At 44.5% G+C, this 21,385-nt stretch overlaps 1 protein-coding gene across 15 annotated transcripts in view; it reads left to right on the top strand.

The window, feature by feature from the left end:
* Window positions 1-21,385, top strand: part of ABI2 (abl interactor 2) — a 72,570-nt gene that overhangs the window by 30,679 nt on the left and 20,506 nt on the right. For 8 of the 15 annotated variants that reach the window (XM_056861069.1, XM_056861077.1, XM_056861068.1 and 5 more), the window contains exons 2-4: window positions 3,938-4,105; window positions 10,284-10,460; window positions 16,875-16,892. In XM_056861069.1, the coding sequence (XP_056717047.1) occupies window positions 3,938-4,105; window positions 10,284-10,460; window positions 16,875-16,892 (363 nt within the window). The remainder of the gene's footprint in view (window positions 1-3,937; window positions 4,106-10,283; window positions 10,461-16,874; window positions 16,893-21,385) is intronic. The other 7 variants (XM_056861071.1, XM_056861079.1, XM_056861070.1 and 4 more) reach the window with 1 other exon arrangement.

The following is a 21,385-nucleotide window of genomic DNA, read 5'->3' as shown; positions in this document are numbered from 1 at the left end:
TAATTGCATGTGGGAACGGTGCCAGTTCTACACGATCAAAGGAAGTAGCTTCATGGAGCCTCAGTCGTAACCAGAGGTTAAATGTTGAATATACTTCTCAAAAAGTGTAGCAATTATTATCATAGCCTTAGCTTACCTGAGTCTTAACACGCTTTCTTTGGCTGTAGGAACCAGCCCACAAAATTAGGAGTCAGACTCATTTTTCAGCCTTCAGGTTTTTGTATTTTAATTACTATTTTCTAATTGTTACTACCACAAAACTTAATTATAAGCTCTTCACATTTGCTTGTAATTTTATTCAAGCGCTGACCAAACTGTTGCAGTCTGTGAAACAATATGGGGTAAACCTGGTTGTCGTCACATGAGAAAACTAACCTGTAACCCTAACTCAGCTTCTTCCCAATTTCTTATAATTTCTTTATTCCTTGTAAAGTAAAAGGTAAAGGTTGTCCCCTGTGCAAGCACCGGGTGATTCTTGACCCATGGGGTGACATCACATCCCGAAGTTTACTAGGCAGACTATGTTTACGGGGTGGTTTGCCATTGCCTTCCCCAGTCGTCTACACTTTACCCCCAGCAAGCTGGGTACTCATTTTACCAACCTCAGAAGGATGGAAGGCTGAGTCAACCTTGAGCCGGCTACCCAAAACTGACTTCCGTCGGGATCAAACACAGGTTGTGGGCAGAGCTTGGACTGCAGTACTGCAGCTTACCACTCTGTGCCATGGGGCTCTTGTAAAAGCTCTGTTTAATTGAATATCGGAGTCAGTATAGCAAATAACAGGCTAATAAATGATTTTTTCACCTAACATTGCTGAATGGTGTAAAGCTAACATTTAACAAGCAGTAACAAGAACTTTGTGCACATGTCATACAATAAAACATGTTGTGATGGTCGATGGTAAATAAGCTTTGTACTTCCACTGATGATTGCCAAGAGACATTCCAATAAAACCATTGCCAAAAATATTAGGGGCCTGGGATTTCTGGAGCACTGGCTTGCCCTCTGTGGCGCGTGCATTGCTTCTTAGGTAGATTTTATTTTATGTGCTTATTTTAGATAATTTGTTAGCTGTTTCTCTTTAAATGATGGCCAAAGTATTTCACAGTAAAAGCACTAAAATTCAGGTTTTTTCATTACCTTCCATTGCTGACATATCATTATTTATTTCTCTATTTTATTCCTGTGCCTATGCATAATGCTCCATGTTTAAATGCTACGTTGTATTGATGCTATTAGAAATCTAATATCTTGGATCTTTTACATGAGAACTGAGGCATCTTCTGCTGTCCACAGGACAGCTAGAAAGGTATTCATCATACATTGAATATACAATGTAAACTTTTGCAGTGGTAGCTGTGATTTACTATTTGCTGTTTGTGATTTTGAATGTTTTATGGGAGCCACCTGCACCCCTATTTGCTCACTAGAGGATCCCAAACTTCTAAAGTGGAGTTCTAGCTTTTATGGGTCCAAAGCCATTATTGCTTCTTTCATAGTCTGCGGACAGTTTCTCTTCCCGTCATAAAATTTCCAAGCTGTAATGGAATGAAAATAAGTTTTTCAGCTCAAAGATTTACAACTGCTTTAGACAGTATTGAATGCCCAAAGCATCTGAACGTGGAAGACAAAGGCCACATCTATACTATTATGTCTATTTTTATGTAATTGTAAACTGTCATCTTCCCCTACGGCAGGGGTTCCCAAACTGTCCCCTTGGTTCCACAAACTCAACTCCAGCACCCCCTACCCTATAAAAAGCATTATTCAAAATAGGGGTTTGCATGACTCACTAAAGAAGATAATAACAATAAAATTTCAAAACAGTAACTGTTAATTGCACATCTATTCAAAATCAAATTAAAACCTTTTAGTTGAAATTTATTCAACAAAACTGATGAACTTGATCCAGTGGTACCAGCTCTTCAACGTCTTGAAAAAAATTATGATAGTTTCCACCAAATTTGCCAGCATGGTGCCAAAGCTTGATCTATTGTAAATTAGTTAACAACACAGTTGAAGGGGCCCACCTCTAGCGCCCCCCTGCTGCCCACTTGCCTCTTAGTGCCCCCCTAGGTAATCCTACTGCCCCCCAAGGGGTGGTATTGCCCACTTTGGGAACCACTGCCCTGAGGAATCCTGGGAATTATAGTTTGGTGTTGGTGCTGAATGATATTAGATCTCTAGTCCCTTCACAGAACTACATTTCTTAAAGTAAGGAACTGATAATTAATCATTTAATTACAAAGTGTGGAAACAGCTACAGGAATAGAAAGAATATTGGTTAATATACTGTTTTCATCTAGAAGAAGAGTTGGTTTTTATATGCCGACTTTCTCTGCCACTTAAGGGAGAATCAAGCTGGCGTACAATCACCTTCCCTTCCCCTCCCAGCAACAGACATCCTAAGAATCAGACCAAGGCCCATCAAGTCCAGCAGTCTGTTCACACAGTGGCCAACCAGATGCCTCTAGGAAGCCACAAACAAGACGAGTGCAGCAGCACCATCCTACCTGTGTTTTACCGCACCCAAAATAATAGGCATGCTCCTCTGATACTAGAGAGAATAGGTATGCAGCATGACTAGTATCCATTCTAACTAATAGCCATGAATACCCCTCTCCTCCATGAATATATCCACTCCCCTCTTAAAGCCCTCCAAGCTGGCAGCCATCACCACATCCTGGGGCAGGGAGTTCTACAATTTAACTATGTGTTGTGTGAAAAAATACTTCCTTTTATCTGTTTTGAATCTTTATCTGTTTTGAATCCTGTGAGGTGGGTGGGGCTGAGAGAGTGTGACTCGCCCAAGGTCACCCAGCTGGCTTCGTGTGGAGGAGTGGGGAAACAAATCCAGTTCACCAGATTAGCCTCTGCCGCTCATGTGGAGGAGTGGGGAATCAAACCCAGTTCTTCAGATCAGACTCCACCACTCCAAACCACCTCTGTTAACCATTACACCACACTGGCTCTCTAGAACAGCATTCTTTGTAAGGTGGTGGCCTTTTGATCAAATCTACTACTTAGGAACAGTTTTTCATATTTCTATACCAACCTTCTTTCCAATGAGTTAATGGTATATATGAAGCCGCTTGATTTTATCCTTGTCACATGAGGATAGGTTTAAGTCTAGAGAGAATAATATTCTGCAAGCCATGCAGGAAGCTTAGTTTTAGATCAGGGCTTTGACCCAGAGATTCCTACAGCCGCAACCAACAGTGTAGTCACTGATCAGCAGTTCTTTGAAAAATTTCAGGGTGGTTTGCATCTGAAGGACTTTGGCATTCATGGTGGTGCCCACATGCTTGCATGGTTGTCACAACCATAGGTTTGTCCCAAGTTTTAATGTGTTTCTATCAAAGGCTTGGATCCACTGGAAGTTTCTGCTGATGGAAGGGATTTCCATCTGTGAAGCATGAAAGAGCTATTAGATATCAGCTATATAGGAACTGGATAAGAATTGAAAACGCTTAGATCATTCTGAGCAATGTGAAACTATCTTTAAAAGAGGCAGCAGTCTTCTCTTTCTCCTTTGGAAAAAGGAAAAGAATAAAATACAAGCTTCAAGCCATATGGACTCCTATTTTTCCACTTTCCTTTCTTCTGTGATGTATTCATTGTTCATATCTCCTGCAAAAGATTAAGAAAATACTATGTGTCGGTCTTAATATTTCTGTAGTATATGATATATATTTGTGTATTGCTCTTTCTGTGAATATGTGTTATTGACATATACTTTGTGGATGTGGTACTTTTTGATATATACATACACTGCACCTTTTTGGCTTATGCTGTTTATTTGTAGTATGGAGAGATGACTGCCAGCAGAAATTGTGCTGCAAGTGTGCAAGTTCAACAGAGAGATGTAGTTTGTTACTCTTCTGAAAGTACTTCATGTAACAAATATGAATATCTAATTATTTTTTCCTTGTTTAGTCAACAGATAAACAGCGGGCCCTAGAAGAAACCAAAGCATACACAACTCAGTCTTTAGCAAGTGTAGCCTATTTGATCAACACCTTGGCCAACAATGTTCTACAAATGCTCGATATCCAGGCATCCCAGCTTAGGCGCATGGAATCTTCAATCAACCACATTTCACAAGTGAGAGAACTTAATGTTTGTTGAATGTATACCAGAGAGCCGTTGCGTTGAATTTGATAATATTTATACGTTCCCACAGACAGAACTTTGAAATAATTTTTCCTACCAGCTAAGATGTGGGGCTGTATTTATAATTTAAATGTTTTGTTGATTTATTGATTGGATAAACTTCGATATTTGGGTGCCTTAAAATTTGTTGGCACCAGGGAACTTGAAATATTCTTTTGTTCCTAGATATTTCATCATCTTTGCTTGATTTGTTGTCCCATCTCTATAGATTCCTTTGCTCTTATTTCCTTGAACGTTCAGTTATAAATCTTCAGTATTAATACAGGCAGAGACATATCTTTCCGTCTTCTTAGGAAATAATGGGTTCTGGTTACTCCCCCCCCCTTTCAGATAGTTCTCCCTCCCATCCAAAGCCTTGTGTAGTACTTTGCTATGACAGACGTTTACCAATCCTTATGACCTGTGATTGGTTTACAAACAAGATGGGCTTTAAGGCATATATTTGTAGTCATGCAAAAATGGGGAGTGGTCTTTGCAGTACCTTGAGAGAAAACTGAGCTTCTCTTTGAGGCTTTCCTAGAGGAGTTCTGTAAACTAACCTCCAGTTGGCATAGCTGGAGATGACGGGCTGCATTCCTTGTGATAAAGAAACATTTTCCATAGGAGTAGATACTTAAGATGAAGCTTTTAATGTTTAGTTTTTAAATCCAGCTAAAATATGTAACTTTCGTAAGTAGCAATAATGTGAGTGGAGGCAGTATACCTTTTTGGAATACTCAGAACAGAGCAAATATTTTGTGTCAGAAAATCAGTTATTCACTCTATTAAATATACATTTTTGTCCTTAGCATTATGCAGTATTTTGAAATTAGCCGTAACTTGAAGATGAAGGGACTGGTTAAAAGCTGAAATGTCAGACGTCAAGTGATCCCCCCATGCTGAACAGGAAATACCTTCATACTTCTGAATGCCTGCTGTTTTTACTGTTCAGAGGACATTATATCTGAAAGAGATCTTGCTATGACAGACGTTCCATGGGCTCTATGGTGAAGCAACATGAGTTGTGTTTTGACGATAGAAAAAATGAAAAGGGGAAAAACTCTACCTAAACTACACAAAGAATTAAAAGTTGAGCTAATATCATACAAATTGTTATTATAATTTATTATAGAGTGTGTGTGTGTGTGTGTTAAGTGCCGTCAAGTTGCTTCCGGCTCATGGTGACCCTATAAATCAGTTTCTTCCAAAATGTCCTATCTTTGACAGCCTTGCTCAGATCTTGCAAAAGGAGGGCTGTGGCTTCCTTTATAGAGTCAATCCATTTCTTGTTGGATCTTCCTCTTTTCCTGCTGCCCTCAACTTTTCCTAGCATGACGGTCTTTTCCAGTGACTCTTGTCTTCTCATAATGTGACCAAAATACGATAGCCTTAGTTATTATAGAGTGTACACGCATTAAAAACACTAGGCCCAAAACAGATCATCAACACTGTTGGATATTTAGTAATGTTAATTTGAAGCCTATATGTTTGGGGCCTTGTGTTTTTAATGTGTGAACACTCTAAAATAAATTACAATAACAATTTGTATAATATTAGCTCAACTTTTAATTCTTTGTGTTTTGGCCATATCAGGCTTTCCTGTATGATCTTAAAAGGCATTTAAAATTTTACCCGTCTGTAAAACGCACGGTTCTCCTCTCACTTAACCATCCGGCCCAGTTCAGTGAGGCACTTGTGAAACTCCTCCTTGATAAAAAGGCGCTGAGTTAAATGGCTTGGGCTCATCCTACTTATGGAGTTGACCCCTATGTATTATCATATCGTAATCTAAAAGATAAATCAGGAAATCTGGAAAGATGTGTTATCAGTCCCCAAATCCTAAATTTTCTTCCTTGGAAGTTTGCTAATTTCCATTCATTTTCTAGAGATAGTTGGGGAGGGTCAGGCATTTGTTGGTAAAAAGTAAAGATTTTTTTTTTCTTGGTACACGTGCACTCTCATTGCTGACTTATAGATTGTGTTGCTTGAGAGTTTTTTTTGTATTAGAAGGCCCCAATGTCCAGAACTTCATTTCCCCAATGAGGGACTTGGTCTTGTTTCCCAATTCTGAGAAATTAGAAACAAACAAATAAACAAAAAATCTGGCTATCCTAAATCATGAATCTTAAATATGTGCAAAATTTACCAAATAAAGAGGAGTTTTTGCCTTGATGAAGGAAAGTTATGCTTATAAACTTGCTAAACTGATTTATAGCATTGATGGTGATAAGCATACAGCTTAACTTTCTCAGTAGGAATTTTAGTCTGAGTTGCCAGCTTTCCAAGTGAGCCACTGTGCCAGTGTTTCCCTGTATGATGTTTCTGTAGAGATCTTGAGTATAGTCTGATCTGCTAGTTCATTTTCATTCTTCGGTGCAGCCCCACATATGGGACTGCGCCTGCACGCAGGCCTGCCATCGGAAACTTTATTAACCTCAGACCTCTAAAGGGGATGCCCCTCCCCTCAGCTGCGGACGGCTTCCCGCCGAACCCACCGCGTGCTCCTGGGTGGGGCATCCCCTCCCTCCTCAGTTCCTTCTTTGCCGCCGCCGAGTAAGGAGCTTTCTAGACCTCAGAGTTAACTACCTCTTTGGATTGCTTTCGTTTTCGTGAGTTTGCTATCCAGTCTGCCACTTGGGTTGCCCCAACCAGACCTTATTATCATCTTGCTATAAACACTTGGAGGACTGCCTTTGTTTTGCCTCAGTCCCCCCGGTCGTGTGCCAAGGGCCGGTATGGCTCCCAAGATGCCGTTCAAACTGTGTCCAAGGTGCGCAACAAAGATACCGCACACGGACCAACATGATCTGTGCCTAATTTGTCTGGGCGAGGGACAGAATGTCTCCGTGTGCAAAATTTGCCAAAATTTTTCTACCCGTGCCCGCAATGCCTGGGCTCACCGCCTCAACGCGGAGCTGTGGAAGAAGGCACTAATGGCCCCCTCCCCTTCGGCGGGCTCCAGAACACTGCGAGATGCACAGTCTGTTCGATCGGTACCGATCACCAAGAGCCCCGGATCCAGCTCGGATCTGAAGCGCTCGGATCCGACCCCATCATCGGATCCGACACACGTGTCTAAGAAACACAAGCACAAGTCAAAACACAAAGATAAGTCCGTCAGCCTCCCCACCTCTAGAGCGGCTACCCCGGCGCAGACGACTGCAGATCCGACGACGGTCACATCGGATCTGACCCCGGTACCGAGGACCCCCTCCTTCCATTCGGGATCCCCGCTCCTCTGTTTCTCCGATGTAGAGCTAGATCCACTTGAGGATACGATCCTTCCCTCGGATCCAGCCCCCTTGGATCCGAGGAGAGTCGTCCAACCTTACCTGATTCCTAACCCCCAGCCCTCCATCTCTCCAGCTTTACTCCAAGAGTGGATTGAATTTTGTAGGTTTAAGCAAGTCAACCTGCAAGGCAAGCCTTTGACCCAAACCACTCCTCTGTTGGGTTCACCTCTCTACCCTCTTACTCAGAGGAGTCCCAGAACCGAATCTGAGCCTGAGGAACCTGAGACCAGAGCCTCAGTTAACAGTTCAGAGGGAGCGTCAGAGCCTTCCCCAGACGAGCTGATGGGTGACACGGAGGCTGTCTTTCCTTCTGAGGACTTAAAGTTAAGAACAGAACAGATGATCGGCATGGCGGAAGCGCTGGACATAAATATCACCACTTCAGATAACAAACCGAAGGACAAGATACTTAGCCGCCTGTACCCAGATTCGCCTGGTATAGCAGCATTTCCAATCCTCGAAGGCCTCTCTGAAATATCTTAGTCAGTCTGGAAAAAGCCAGCTTCTGTGACTCCTTCAACCAAGAAGATAGAGAACCTCTATAGGGTCAAACAGGACTCTGCAGTATTCCTGGTTGTCCACCCTCCTCTATTGTCACTGGCGAAATGCAGACCAGACAACGCCAAGGACAGCATTCCACTCCTTCGGATAAGGAGAGTAGGAGGATCGATCATTTGGGCTGGAAGGCATATACATTTGCCGCTCTAAACTTCCGCATCGCAAATTACCAGACTATAATGGGCGGTTATCAGCTCTTCCTGTGGGAGAAGGCTACCCCACACATTGATTTACTGCCTGAGGAGTCTAGATCTGCCCTAAAGCTGATCCAAGCAGAGGCGACCAGGCTGTCCAAGCAGGAAATTTTGGCTGGCAAGCACGTCGCTGAGATCGCAGCCAGATCCATGGCCACAGCTATAACTTTCAGACGCCATTTCTGGCTTCGCACCACTGCTCTCCCCTTGGACACCAGAGTTCAGATGGAGGACTTACCCTTTGAGGGTGATACTCTCTTTGCTGCAGGAACCACAGAATTCCTCACCAATATTAAAAAGGACCGTCAGACAGCGAGATCCTTGGGCATCACCCCCGCTGTTCAGAGCCAAAGAGAGAGATTTACACCTCGCCAACAAAGCTTCGGGGCACCTTCCTACAGAGGCCAGCGATACCAACGCTACCAGCCGTATCCTCTCCAAGGAAAGTTCCACCAACAGCATAACCAATCAGGCCAACACAAGCAGAGCTTTAAGCAAAGGCCACAGGCTAGTCCACACCACAAGGAGCAGCTTCAGCAGGTTCAGCGCTTCTGACTATTGGGGCAGGCCACTCAAGGAGAGTTCCCATTCCTTGAAAGGCTGGCCCACTTTGCTGATGCCTGGCGCAGCATTTGCTCAGATGCATGGGTTCTCAGAGTTATTGTTGAGGGCTACCGCCTAGAGTTTAAGGCCCAGCCCAGATGTTCACCTGCTAGTTTGTCCCGGGACAACCCGTTCCCGGATTTTGCCCCCCAGTTAGAAGAGCTCTTATTGGATCTACACGCGAGACGAGATGCTGCTGTGGGAAAGGCGGTCCTTCAGACGTTGTTCTCCTAGGATCGACACCCACCTCCTTATATGGTAAGCTTGCTAAAATCCCATATGTGGGGCTGCACCGAAGAATGAAAATGAAAACAGAGTTGCACTTACCTGTAACTGCTGTTCATTGAAGTCTTCGGTGCAGACACACATCCCTCCCTCCAACCCCGCTGTCGACCCCCCCCCCCAAAAAAAGAAAGACAAGAAAAAGGAAAAAGATATCAGGACCTAAGGTCCTTAGTCACTGGTCGGCGGCGGGCGAGGAACTGAGGAGGGAGGGGGTGTCCCTCCCAGGAGCACGCGGTGGGTTCGGCGGGAAGCCGTCCGCGGCTGAGGGGAGGGGCATCCCCTTTAGAGGTCTGAGGCTAATAAAATTTCCGCAGGCGCAGGCGCAGTCCCAGTCCCATATGTGTGTCTGCACCAAAGACTTCAATGAACAGCAGTTACAGGTAAGTGCAACTCTGTTTTACAGGACCCTACACGGAAAAAAATGAAGACTTTATAGTCTGGTCATTTAGCCCCATCCACCTCGTTCCATGAAATCATGTTTTAGCTTCTCATGACACTTTTCCTGACAAATATTAAAATACACAAATAGGGGGAAATATATAAAATGTATATGGGGAATGATCAAACAAATGAGTGTAACCCTCTTTACACAATGCATAGTTAAATTGTGGAACTCCCTGCCCCAGGATGTGGTGATGGCTGCCAGCTTGGAAGGCTTGAAGAGGGGAGTGGACATGTTCATGAAGTAGAGGGGTATTTATGGCTACTAGTTAAAATGGAGCAACTTACTGTAGGAGGTCCATGGAGCATTATCCCTCCCTAGATTTCAGAAGTTGTACCTCTTTCAGAGGGCTTTTCAAATGAAGGTTTTTGCTGAGGTTTTTGGCTTCTGTTACTTACTAGCAAGTGGAAATATGGCTGTGCTGTGCTGTTTTGTAGTGATCTTATGTTTTTGATTTATATGATGTGTATTTTTAACTTTTTATGACCTGCTTTAATGTAGTGAAGAAGTAGCATATTCATTTTTAGATACAGATTTATATGATGTGTATTTTTAACTTTTTATGACCTGCTTTAATGTAGTGAAGAAGTAGCATATTCATTTTTAGGTACAGAAAAGTAAACTGTCATTGCAGTGGAAAACTAATTAGTTAGCATCCCTTAACTGATGGTGTATTGATGTGGAATATCTGATGCTGTTGTTAGTAAAATACATTTGCTTAATCACCATTATTTGTGAATTCCTTGGTTTTGCAGACAGTTGACATACATAAAGAAAAAGTGGCTAGAAGAGAAATTGGCATCTTGACAACAAACAAAAACACCTCAAGAACTCACAAAATCATTGCACCAGCTAACCTGGAGCGACCAGTTCGCTATATTAGAAAACCTATTGATTATACAATTCTAGATGATATTGGGCATGGAGTGAAGGTAAGTGGTGATGTGGAATTTTCATGTCTGCCCGTATATTTTCAGAATGCCAAGATCTGTGTGTGTGGATCCCGTCCCTCACTCCTCCAAATACCAGCATGGATTCTCCTATCTGATGATGATCCTTATTCACCCCCCTTTGTATCTGTGTGTGTCTCTCTTCTGTTAATCCTGCTTTTCTGGCTGCTTGATACTATATTTTAAGAAATTGGTGGAAGGCTTTCAACTTGGAAAATATTTGGTGCTATTCCTGTCCTTTGATTTGGTTGTCAAGCAATATCTGCCTGCCCACAGGCTATGCCTTCTGAGTCCTTTGTTTACTTGGCCCGGAATATTATTGGGGAACCAGATGTAAGAGGGAGGTGTTTGAAGCATGGTACTAGGCCCCTCCCAGAAGAAACTAATGCTTTCCAGACTTGCATGATAAGCAAAACCAGGGGATTTGTACGTTGAGAATGTTTAAAGCGCGTAATCACGGCAAATAAAAAAAATGCTTAGGTTTCACTGTATGTGCAATTCTGCCAGCACTTAGGGGTCAATCTTACTACTTACTGAACTGGAAATTAAACCAAACACAGTTGGGCACTTGTTCCGTGCAGATGCACATTTGATAGCATGTGCAAATTCAGTTCACATTTTTTTACCGATCTTCTGCTAAAGCACTTCAGAAAGAAGTAATTTAGTTGATACGCGGCTACCAGCCTCTGAAAAGGAATGGGTGCTGTGACCGGCATTTTCCTTTTGATGTATGGGATTTTGCTCTCAGTTCTGAGTTGTTGTTTTTTTTGCAACTTGGTCATCAAGAAGGCAAGTAGCTCTGAATCTTCAAGCATGCCATGTTATCTCAGAGGGGTATGTTTGGATACCAAAAGTAGTTTGAGAGAAACGCATCACCAATATTGACAGTGCTGCACCATCCTTGTTATTTTTTTAGCTCTTTCCAAAGATGGTGGCAAACTACCAGTGGGGCACTTTATGTGACCAAACAAATACTGGTTATAGAATTAAGTTTTCAGTTGTGCATGTTGAGCTTTTAGTTTAATTCTTTGTAGAAAACAGAATGGGGAAATTGTGTTGTTCACAATCTAATTTTTAATACCTACGCCTGTAGCTGTTTGATTTAAAAAGAAATGCCATACGCTTTGTTTTGCAAGGTGAAGCCTAAAACCATGACATGAACAGTGGATTTGGAGACTCTCTCATGAAAGCTGTCTTTGTTGGAGATCTCACATTTTACAGCTTGTGAGCAGGCCCTGTGACTTATTTGCTTATCAAGCAAAGTTGGTTGCAAAACGTATATACTACATTTGAATTTACCCAGTGTAAGACCTTTGTAATCTTGTATAGTTGATCAGTTGAACTGTAATGCATGCAATCCTATGACAATGTAACTTAATGGTTGTAGGTTAAGCAGTTAATGGCTTGTGAGACAATGATCTGTAAAGGATTCTGCCATGCTTGGTGTCTCTAGCATTCAATGAGAACTGAAATATGCAAAAAAGAATTAAGAACGTAATTATAGCCATTCATTGAAAACCCTACGCTAAAACCTTTTATGCATAATAGCTGTAATATTTGTTGTAGTCGACTCTAAATACATTCTGCAAGTTAGTCTACTTAAAAAACCAGCTTCTACTTAAAAACAGTTTGTTTTATGCTAGAAACTGGCTTTTAGAATCCTTTCCAGGCAGTTCTCTTGCGATCTCATGAATAGTGCTGGAAACACTGAGTGTTGCTCTTTGCAGCTAATGCTGTCTTAAGACAGTACTGTTTGTCCATGACTTTTAATGGAGTTTCATCTCAGAGAGCCCTTTCTCCCCCTGATCTCGGAGGACATCTGTATCAGCGGGTGCTTTCCATCCTATGCTCAGGGAGAGGCAGGATCTAAAATCTTCCTTCCTGTCCCCTGGGTTAGGACCCCCCACTGATTTCCAGTTCTCCTCCTGCCTCAGAGGGAGTAGCAGTGTTAGTCATTAGCTCTTAGCAAACTTCTTTTTCTTCTTGGAATTTTTCCTACTTATTTCTTTTAATATTCTATTATTCTTTTGCTTAGTCTCGTCAGCCCTCCTCTTAATCTTTAATCTTCGCCTCCCCTCCTTCCCCCCTCTTACCCCTCCCTTCCCCACCCACCCTGCTGGAGGCTATAGCAACTGAGAGTGAGAGAGGGAGCGAAGAGCTTATGTCAGGGGATGAAGAACAAGTCGCTGGGCTCTTCTTGCCCTGACCGCAAAAAACCGCAGCGAAGAGGATCGCTTGACGAGAAGCCGCAGCAAAAAAAGATCGGGCTTCAAAGAGCCGCACCGAAGAGGATCGGGCTTCAAAGAGCCGCCCCGACCAAGATCGGGCTACAAAGAGCCGCGGCGAATACGATCGGGCTGGGAGACTCAATGCAGGTGGGGCTGCGTGTAAGCGGGACTCCCAGCTGAGCGGCGGCGAAAAAGGCACGAAGAAGGCGCGGGAAGACAATATGGCTGCCGCAACTTCCCGTTCGGCCCCTAGGGTTACGAGGGCGAGACTGGCCCCTGTACTGCCGGCTCAAGTGGAGATCAAGCGACAGGGACCCATTTCGGTAATGTAGAAGCTTTTTCTTTGCCCCTTCAGTCAGGAAGTGTGGGTGAACGCAGTATGTTAGACCTAATGAGACAAGCCCTCAGAGAGGAGTTTGCCTGCTTTAGTGAGGCAGTCAACAGAAACTTGCCTAGTTCCAGGGCTTCCTCCCCGGCGACCTTTTTTTCTTCCCATTCTGCTATGGATACGGAGGGGGAGGTGAGTGAGACTGGCCGTGCCTGGTTAACTAAGGCGGCCGGGAAGGCTCCATTACATTCAACAAGCAGAGGCAGATCCCCATCCCCCTCCTCTGATAGTGAAAGAGAAGAAGGGAAGTTCTCTTCTGGAGAAGAGAATGAAGGAAAGGATCCCCAGGGCCAAGACCAACAGTCTTGTCTGTTTGCTGGAGAGGATTATCAGGCCCTGCTGGCTAAAGTTATGGCTGCACTAGATCTTTATGAAGATGAAGAGACGGAGGCATCTAAGAGCAAATATAAGTTTAGAGGCCCCAAAGAGGTTTTTTTTGCCAGAATTAAAACTCATTCTAAGACAGTGCCATTTCCAGAATATTTTGAGGATTTGCTAAAAGATGAATGGGATAAGCCTCTCAATAATAAGCAGTTTCCAGCTGCAGTTAAAAACATGTACTCTCTAGAGCCAAGGGCTTTGAGACTTCTACAGACTCCTCTAGTTGAAGCCCCTGTGGCTGCCCTCCAGTCTGCAGGTCTTCTGTCTGAGGACGGGACTGGGAATATTAGAGACCCATTAGATAGAAAGGCGGACTATGCTGGTAAGAGAGCCCATGAGGCCTCTGCTTTATCAATTCAAGCGTCAGCCACTGCGGACTTAGTCACTAGAGCGTCTATAATGTGGGTCAGAAAACTAATAGATTTGGTTCCACAGGACAACAAGAGAGTTCTGCATGGTCTGCATCGTATATCAAGAGCTATGAACTTTCTTGCTGATGCTACCTTAGATTCCATGATGCTGTCGGCCAGAGCTCTTGCGGCCTCTGTGGTTTCCAGGAGAGCTCTTTGGCTTAGGGCTTGGTCAGCTGACTATGGTTCAAAGGCTATCCTGTTGGGATATCCCTTTGAAGGAGGACACCTGTTTGGTTCCAGACTTGATGACATCTTAGTTGAAACTAAGGATAAGAAAAAGGCTATGCCTAAGTTTATCCGAAAAGAAGGAAAAGCCTCTTACCAATCTTCCTTTCGTCCCTTTCGATCATCGCACACCCTGGCGCGACCTAGAGGGGATGGCAGAAGAGGCAACTTGTCTTCGGGAAGGGGCTCCTTCCGAAAGAACTTCAGGTTCAACAAGGGTTCCCAGTTCCACCAGAACTCAGATAAACCTGGCAGATTCTCCGATAAGCCAGGAAAGCAATGAGTACCTATTCAGTCCGGTGTGTGTGTTGGGGGGAGACTTTGGTTCTTCACAAGAGTTTGGGACCTGATTCATCCAGACTCTTGGGTCCAAAGAATACTCCACGAGGGTTACTCTCTGGAATTTTGGAAGATTCCATCAGACCGATTCATAGTTTTCCCCACTTCATCGAAGCCAGACAAAATGTTAAGAACACAATCAGCCATAGATCATCTTCTGGAAATCAGGGCGATCGAACCAGTGCCACCCTTGGAGCAGCGCACAGGGGTATATTCCATATTCTTCACTGTGCCAAAAAGAAATGGAGATTGGCAAGCCATTTTGAAACACGTCAACAAGTTCATTCGGTTCAAACACTTCCGGATGGAAACGCTGCGCTCAGTCATCAAAGCACTACGCCCACAGTCATACCTGACATCCATAGACCTGACCGAAGCGTATTTGCACATTCTGATTCAGTCAGGACACCGCAGGTTCTTGCGATTTGCTCACAATCAACAACATTTTCAATTTTGGGCCCTCCCCTTCGAGCTCACTTCAGCCCCCCGGGTCTTCACGAAGGTGCTGGTGACTCTCGTGGCACTCCTGAGAGAGAAGGGGATACACATATTCCCCTATCTCAACGACATCCTGGTGAGCACCCCGTCAGAACAGCTGTCAGTCCAACACACCAATGTCGTACTTCGAACTCTGGAGAGTCATGGGTTCCTTGTAAATTTGAACAAGAGCAAACTTTGCCCATCGAGAATGATTACCCACCTGGGGGTAATTATCAACACGAATCGAAACATGATTTTCCTTCCACCGGACAAGATCTCCACCATCTCAGCTCTAGCGAGGAAAGCCATCTTAACCAAGTCAATAGGCCTGTTCACCTTAGTCAGACTTCAGGGCCTCATGGTGGCCTGCGTCGGATCAGTGCCATGGGCACGCTTTCACATGCGGGGACTACAATGGTTTCTGAAGCCCTTTCAGTTACAGATAACCCTAAAGAGGGATGTTCGCGTCACCACCTCTCGTCCAGCGAGAGTCAGCCTCAAATGGTGGACGATTGCTTCCAACCTATCCAAGAGACAGACTTATCTTCCAACCTTCACGACCCAGATCTTTACAGACGCCAGTCTGGAAGGATGGGGAGCAACCTTTCGTCACCACATCACTCAGGGTCAGTTAAAACTGACCGCCTGGGTCTTGAAGAGGCTGTTAGACCTGGGATACTCTCAGAGGGTCGTGGATACCATGCTAGAGGCTAGAAGAAAGAATTTATGTGTGATCCACTCCAACAAGGTCGTCCTACGTACCGACCCAACCTTCAAATCTAAGGTAAACTCCAAGTTCCATAAGCAGCAGGAACTTCACCTACCTTCATTTTGTCCCAGACAGTCTCATCCAAAGGAAAAAAGTTGGAACACCCTAGATATGAAAAGAGTCTTAAGTATCTATCTGCATAGGACAGAGTCCTTTCATCGTTCTGAATCCCTATTCATATTGGTCTCTCCACCCAATAAAGGATGTAAGATGTCTAATTCGTCTATCAGCAAGTGCATTTGCCAGTGCATTCAGGTCTGCTGTCAATACTTCAAGATTCCGGTGCCGTTGGGAATTACGGCACATTCAATGCGCAGTGCAGCTACATCAGCAGCCTTTGATAGACAAGCATCCGTGGAGGAAATTTACAAGGCTGCGACCTGGTCCAGCCCGTCTACATTTGTTAGGCATTATAAAATAGATTCGTTCGCGTCAGCCGATGCAGCCTTCGGGAGAAGAGTCCTCCAACACGTGGCTTCAGATGAGTAATTCTGGATCCCACCCGATGAACTCAGCTTTTGAACATCCCGCTGACACAGATGTCCTCCGAGTTCAGGGGGAGAACGGAACCTTGGCTTACCTGTAAAGGTTCCTTCTACCCTGATGGAGGAGGACATCTGGCCCACCCGGGGCAAAGACTAGCATCGGTGATAACATCTACACTAAAGAACGGAACTCTACATGACTACAGAAGGAAGAAGTAAATTCCCTTCTTCCTCTTTCCCCATTGTTACTGTCACTAATTACTGTCTCTAGTTTTTGTCGTTCCAGAGACTTTTCTTTTTTATTCAAAAAAAAATTATATATAGTTAGTTAATTAACTGCTTTGGAAGTCCTTGAACTGGAAATCAGTGGGCGGTCCTAGCCCAGGGGACAGGAAGAAAGATTTTAGATCCTGCCTCTCCCTGAGCATAGGATGGAAAGCACCTGCTGATACAGATGTCCTCCGAGATCAGGGTAGAAGGAACCTTCACAGGTAAGCCAAGGTTCCGTTTTGTCCATGAAACATTCTGCTTAATCACTCTTTCTGTGATCTATTGATACATTATTTTGTTGATGCGAAATGCTTAACTTTTTTCTCCCCCCCTTTCTCTCTCCATATCCTGAAATTTCAACTAACCTTTCAATGCTTTTCTTCCTTACCTCTTTTATTTGCTTCATTTATGCATTAAGTGGTTGCTTAGATTTAAGGTAAGAAACGGCAGGGCTGGATTTCATTCTTATACTGTGGTGGACTATTACAAATGGGGAGCGTGCTGGGGGGGTGGGTCTTGGGGATCAGAGGGAGTTTGTGCCAGCTTGGTGCTTAACAGCACCCAGCGTTTTTAAAAGGCTTCCTGCTGAAATGATGACAGCAGGTCAAGATAATTAATAGGGCCTTGGGATGTCTGTAGTTTTCATGAGATGTGAAGCTGCTTTGCGGTTAATTCACTGGTGACCTCCCCATATGTAATAATCTGATACTTTTGTGAACAGTGGTTGAATTTGCAAGCTTACTGAGTTCTGCAAAATCAAAAGTAATATGGGGCATGTGTGTTTCTCTCTGTTCCTCCCCCCGCCCACAATAGCAGAAAGAAAATAAACAGTCATGTTAACATGATTTTGCAGGTCATTGCACTTTGTACTTCTTGAAAAAAACATTGCTGTTGTATTGTTTTCAGTGTTGTGCTGTCGAACATACTCATTGTAGCTGAGATGTTTGCAGTCAAAGGTGTTATTCTGTGGGGGGTGGGATTTGCCCGAGTCCCACTTGATGACAACCTGGTCTAACTCTTTGATGTTGTTTATATTGGCATGCCTAACTAATTCAGAATTTGCAGTGTGCCTCAATGCTTGCAGCATCCAAAGGTGTCTGAGTTTCCCCCCCTCTTGAAAGAGCATTGCTCCATGCTGTTTCCTATCTTCTCCAAAGTGGTTTGCCGTAGTACTTGAGTGGTTGGCTGTCTGAGAAATATAAGCCTCAGATCCCCGTGAGTACATGGAGCTAACTGCATGACTCTCAGAACTGAAAAAAATACCAGAAGATCCTAAAATTGAGTTCCAGACTAATTGGAATGAGATGAATCAGTCACTCAATTTAATTGCACAATTAATTGAAATATTGTGGGTTAACATTATGTGTTTGAAGCTTGAAGATGTTGAGCAATTCTTTCCCTAGAATTTGAGAAACAAATGCATGAGAGAATTAAACCAAGGCTTAGGAAATCAAATTACCATTTCTTAATTAGGTCTAACTTGAAAAATTATTTTAATGGCTTTGTATTTTAATATGTTTTTATTTTAGGGGCTTTAACTTAAAGTATTCTCTGAGAATGGTTAAACCCAACTTTTCTTCTAGAAGTTGTACGCTCTAAAGTTGTTCCTTTCTAAATATGATACTCTTTTCACTTTCTGCTGTCAGCTGCAAGATCTGGTCCTTCAGCCTAGTTGAGTGTAGGTGTTCAGACTAATTGGGTCCTTTGCCCATTGTAATCCATAATAGTTTAATTGATATTCGTAATTCATTTTTCACGGTGCTCTTACAGTGCATTCCTGAAATTTTGGCGTTAGGGGATGTTTTAGCAAAAGGGGACAGAAGGCTGCCTAATGACACCTCCCCCCGGAACACCCCGAGAACGCCTCCCGGGACGCCGGAAAAACCCCTGGAACGCCAGCGTAAGTAGCCCAGGCGCCGGTGCAGGAGGCCCGGACACTGGCGCAGTGCCTTCTGGCCTCCTAAGGGCTTTTGCCCTTGAGGCTCAGGAATGCACTGTCTGAGCTCCCCTTTATTTTGCTGAGAGCTGAGCTACCAAGCAGGCGAGAGGAGCGTGATTATCCACGTTGAATCACATGTCCTTAACTTCCATGCATATAAATTAGCTAATCCATCATTGGGTCTATTCAAGACCTACCCTCTTCTGTAAGTGAAGGCAGGTATCAACGTTTGTAGTCATGCAAGAAAAGTCTCCTCGCATTGAAAATATGCTCAGGTGAACCTAGAAAGCTCTGAAAGCAGGATGGATGCCATGTATACCTTTTGTATTATTCTACAGAGGGTATTCTTAAGAATGTGTTATGGCAGACGGTAGAAGTGGGATGAGGTCCGGGAAAGGTGGTATGAGTTGCTCTTTAGTGGTCTCTAGGATGGATTTAGATGAACATAGCCAATGATAATTGAGTTGCTGAGAATAAGAAGTTAAACCCGCAGAGCATCTTCTTCCAACCCATAAATCAGGTATGTAACCCTCATAGATTTTCAAGAGTCTTTCATATGAAAATTGTAAGGACTCTATCATGATGGTACCTTTTGTTTTTTTAAGTATACATTTTGACACTGCTTAGGTATTTTGTCTTCATGTAACATTATGTTAGGGTGCCTCAGATGCCCTTCTCGTAGGGAGATACATATTCTGCACTTCCAATTTCCAGTTTCTCACCAAACCGTTCTTTCTGTATTCAGTCTCAAAATCCATTCTCGTGGCGTGGCCATGAGCTGGCTTCCGCAGTCCTAGCGGAAGGCTTCTTGAATGTAGTTACCGAGCACTTTCCTCATACAAGTCATTTATTATCAGGCATTTGTAGAAATACTCTTCCCCTTTTCATTTGCCTCCACCTTTCTGATAACCTGAAAGCTGTTAAATCAGACCTTTCTCATTACAGTGGCTACTGGTTGGACACTGTTTTGCTTTCCAGAACAGCCATTTAACATTTTAGTTGTTTTCTCTGTTTTAATGTTGGGTAACATTTTTTTCAGCCATGCGAGGGCTCGGTCATCTTATTTTCTTTCAAATGACACCATGCTATAATTGCAAATTACTTCTGAAAACCCCCTGCGTTTCAAAAGCACTTTGTTGTGTCTTTATGAGGGGTTAGGTGTACTGTTCAGAGAAATCAAAGTCCAGATGAAGAAATGGTTATACAGTTGTCTGCATTGTGGCTGTAGAGCTGAAATTAAATAGTGTTTTGAGTTTCCTTGTTTAATACATGCCCACTGAAACGATGCATCTCTGACATTGTTTAAGTGCTGCAAAACTTAATGAAGAATTTTAGGGAATACAGAAAGAAGGGAAGGGGGAAAGTTTGCATTCGTTTGCAATAAACGACATTGTCTCGATCATTGATATACACACATAGATTATACTTAATACCTAAATTATGTTATACTTACGTTGGCCCAATTCTGGTTGACCAGTCAACCGTATGGCCAATGATGTAGCTTGACCAATCAGGTATGTTGCTACCCAGGTGACCCACCAATCAGGTGGGTTGCCTTAATGAGGCCATATACTCTGGGTTCTTGCACTGATGAGATGGAATGTGTATGCCAAATTCCCACTCGGATTCTTTGGCCCTGAAACTGCTAGGCCTAATGGTCTTCCTGGTGCCTCTGTTGCCTCCCATCTTCGTTATCTCACTCTTTGAAGCTGCATTCAGCTTGACCTCAGATTCTCAGAGAGAGAAGCCTCCATGATTTCTACTAGAGCCTCAGCCTGAACCAGTGTTTCTGAATAGACGACACCGTTAGGTGAACTAGTCTCTTGACAGTGCTGGAGAGATTCCATAGTCTAGGACCGTGTTGGCGAACCTATGGCACGCGTGCCGACTCCGGCACATGTAGCCCTCTCTGGCGGCACGCGTGGCTCAACTGGGCGGCGAAGACTTTGAACTGCTCGGCGCTGCAGCGCCGAGCAGTTCAAAGCCCCCTTCCCTGCACTCCCCGCCGCCCAGCTGGGCGGCAGGGGCTTAGTACCCCCCTCCTCTTGGATTCCAGGCGTGCGGTGGGGAGGAGGCATGCGCTCGGGCGGCTTCTTTTTTTCGCCTCCTCTGCGTGCGCACGCACAATGGCCGGGGCCGGCCGCGACAGGACTTCCTGGCTGACACCTCCGCGGCCGGTTGCTGCTGCTGCTGCCACTGGTGGCCAGAAAAGCCCCTCCAACCTCCCCGCCCCCCTCTCCAGTCTGCCAGGGCTTCTGTCCCGGGCAGCTGCTGCGGCTGCTGCGTTCTCAGCTGCTACTTTTGCATTTGCAAAGCCTCTCCCGCCACCCCGCCATGTCCCGGTCCCAACTCTCCGGCGGCTGGCGCAGGGACTGGCAAGAGGGGCCAGCTGCAGCAGGCGGCGTGGTGGCTCCTTCCAGCCGCTTCCCATGGCGCGATCCTGAGCCCGGGCTGCTGAACGTTTGCAAGGCAGCCTGGGCCTCCCGAGCACTCTCTCGATGCAAACGCGTTGTAAACAGGTGGAAGGGGGGCAGGGTTTGGGGGGGGGAACTGGAGCAACGCGTGCATTTTGCAAAATAAAAAAATGTTTGTGTGTGGGGGGGGGTTGCACAACTAGTGGCGAGCCTGATTTTAAAAGCTGATAAGAAAACCTTCGTCTCTAGAGATCTGAGAAAGAAACTGTTTTGTTTGCAAAATCGGGGGCGAAGGAAACGACCAGGCGGGATTTAAAAGGCAGGGATCTGCAAGGGAACGTGCCGCCGGAAGATCTGGGGGGCGAAGGGGAGCGGAGTTAACGCAGCCTGGGGATCGTCCCGTCGCCCCCCCCATGACTGTTGGGGGGGATTGTTTTCTTCAGGGGTTTGTTTTTAAGGACTGCGCTGTCTTTAAACGGGCGTTCCTAAGCCTGCTTACTTGCGAGCATACCCGATTTAACTTAGGGGTGCTCACTACGATAGGAGATCGGCTGTCCATCCGGCACCAGCCTGGGG

This window comes from Euleptes europaea, chromosome 15, assembly GCF_029931775.1.
Source record: "Euleptes europaea isolate rEulEur1 chromosome 15, rEulEur1.hap1, whole genome shotgun sequence".
Lineage (NCBI taxonomy): Eukaryota > Metazoa > Chordata > Lepidosauria > Squamata > Sphaerodactylidae > Euleptes > Euleptes europaea.
Note: the sequence above shows the minus strand (reverse complement) of the source record. Positions and strands in the feature narration are given on the sequence as shown.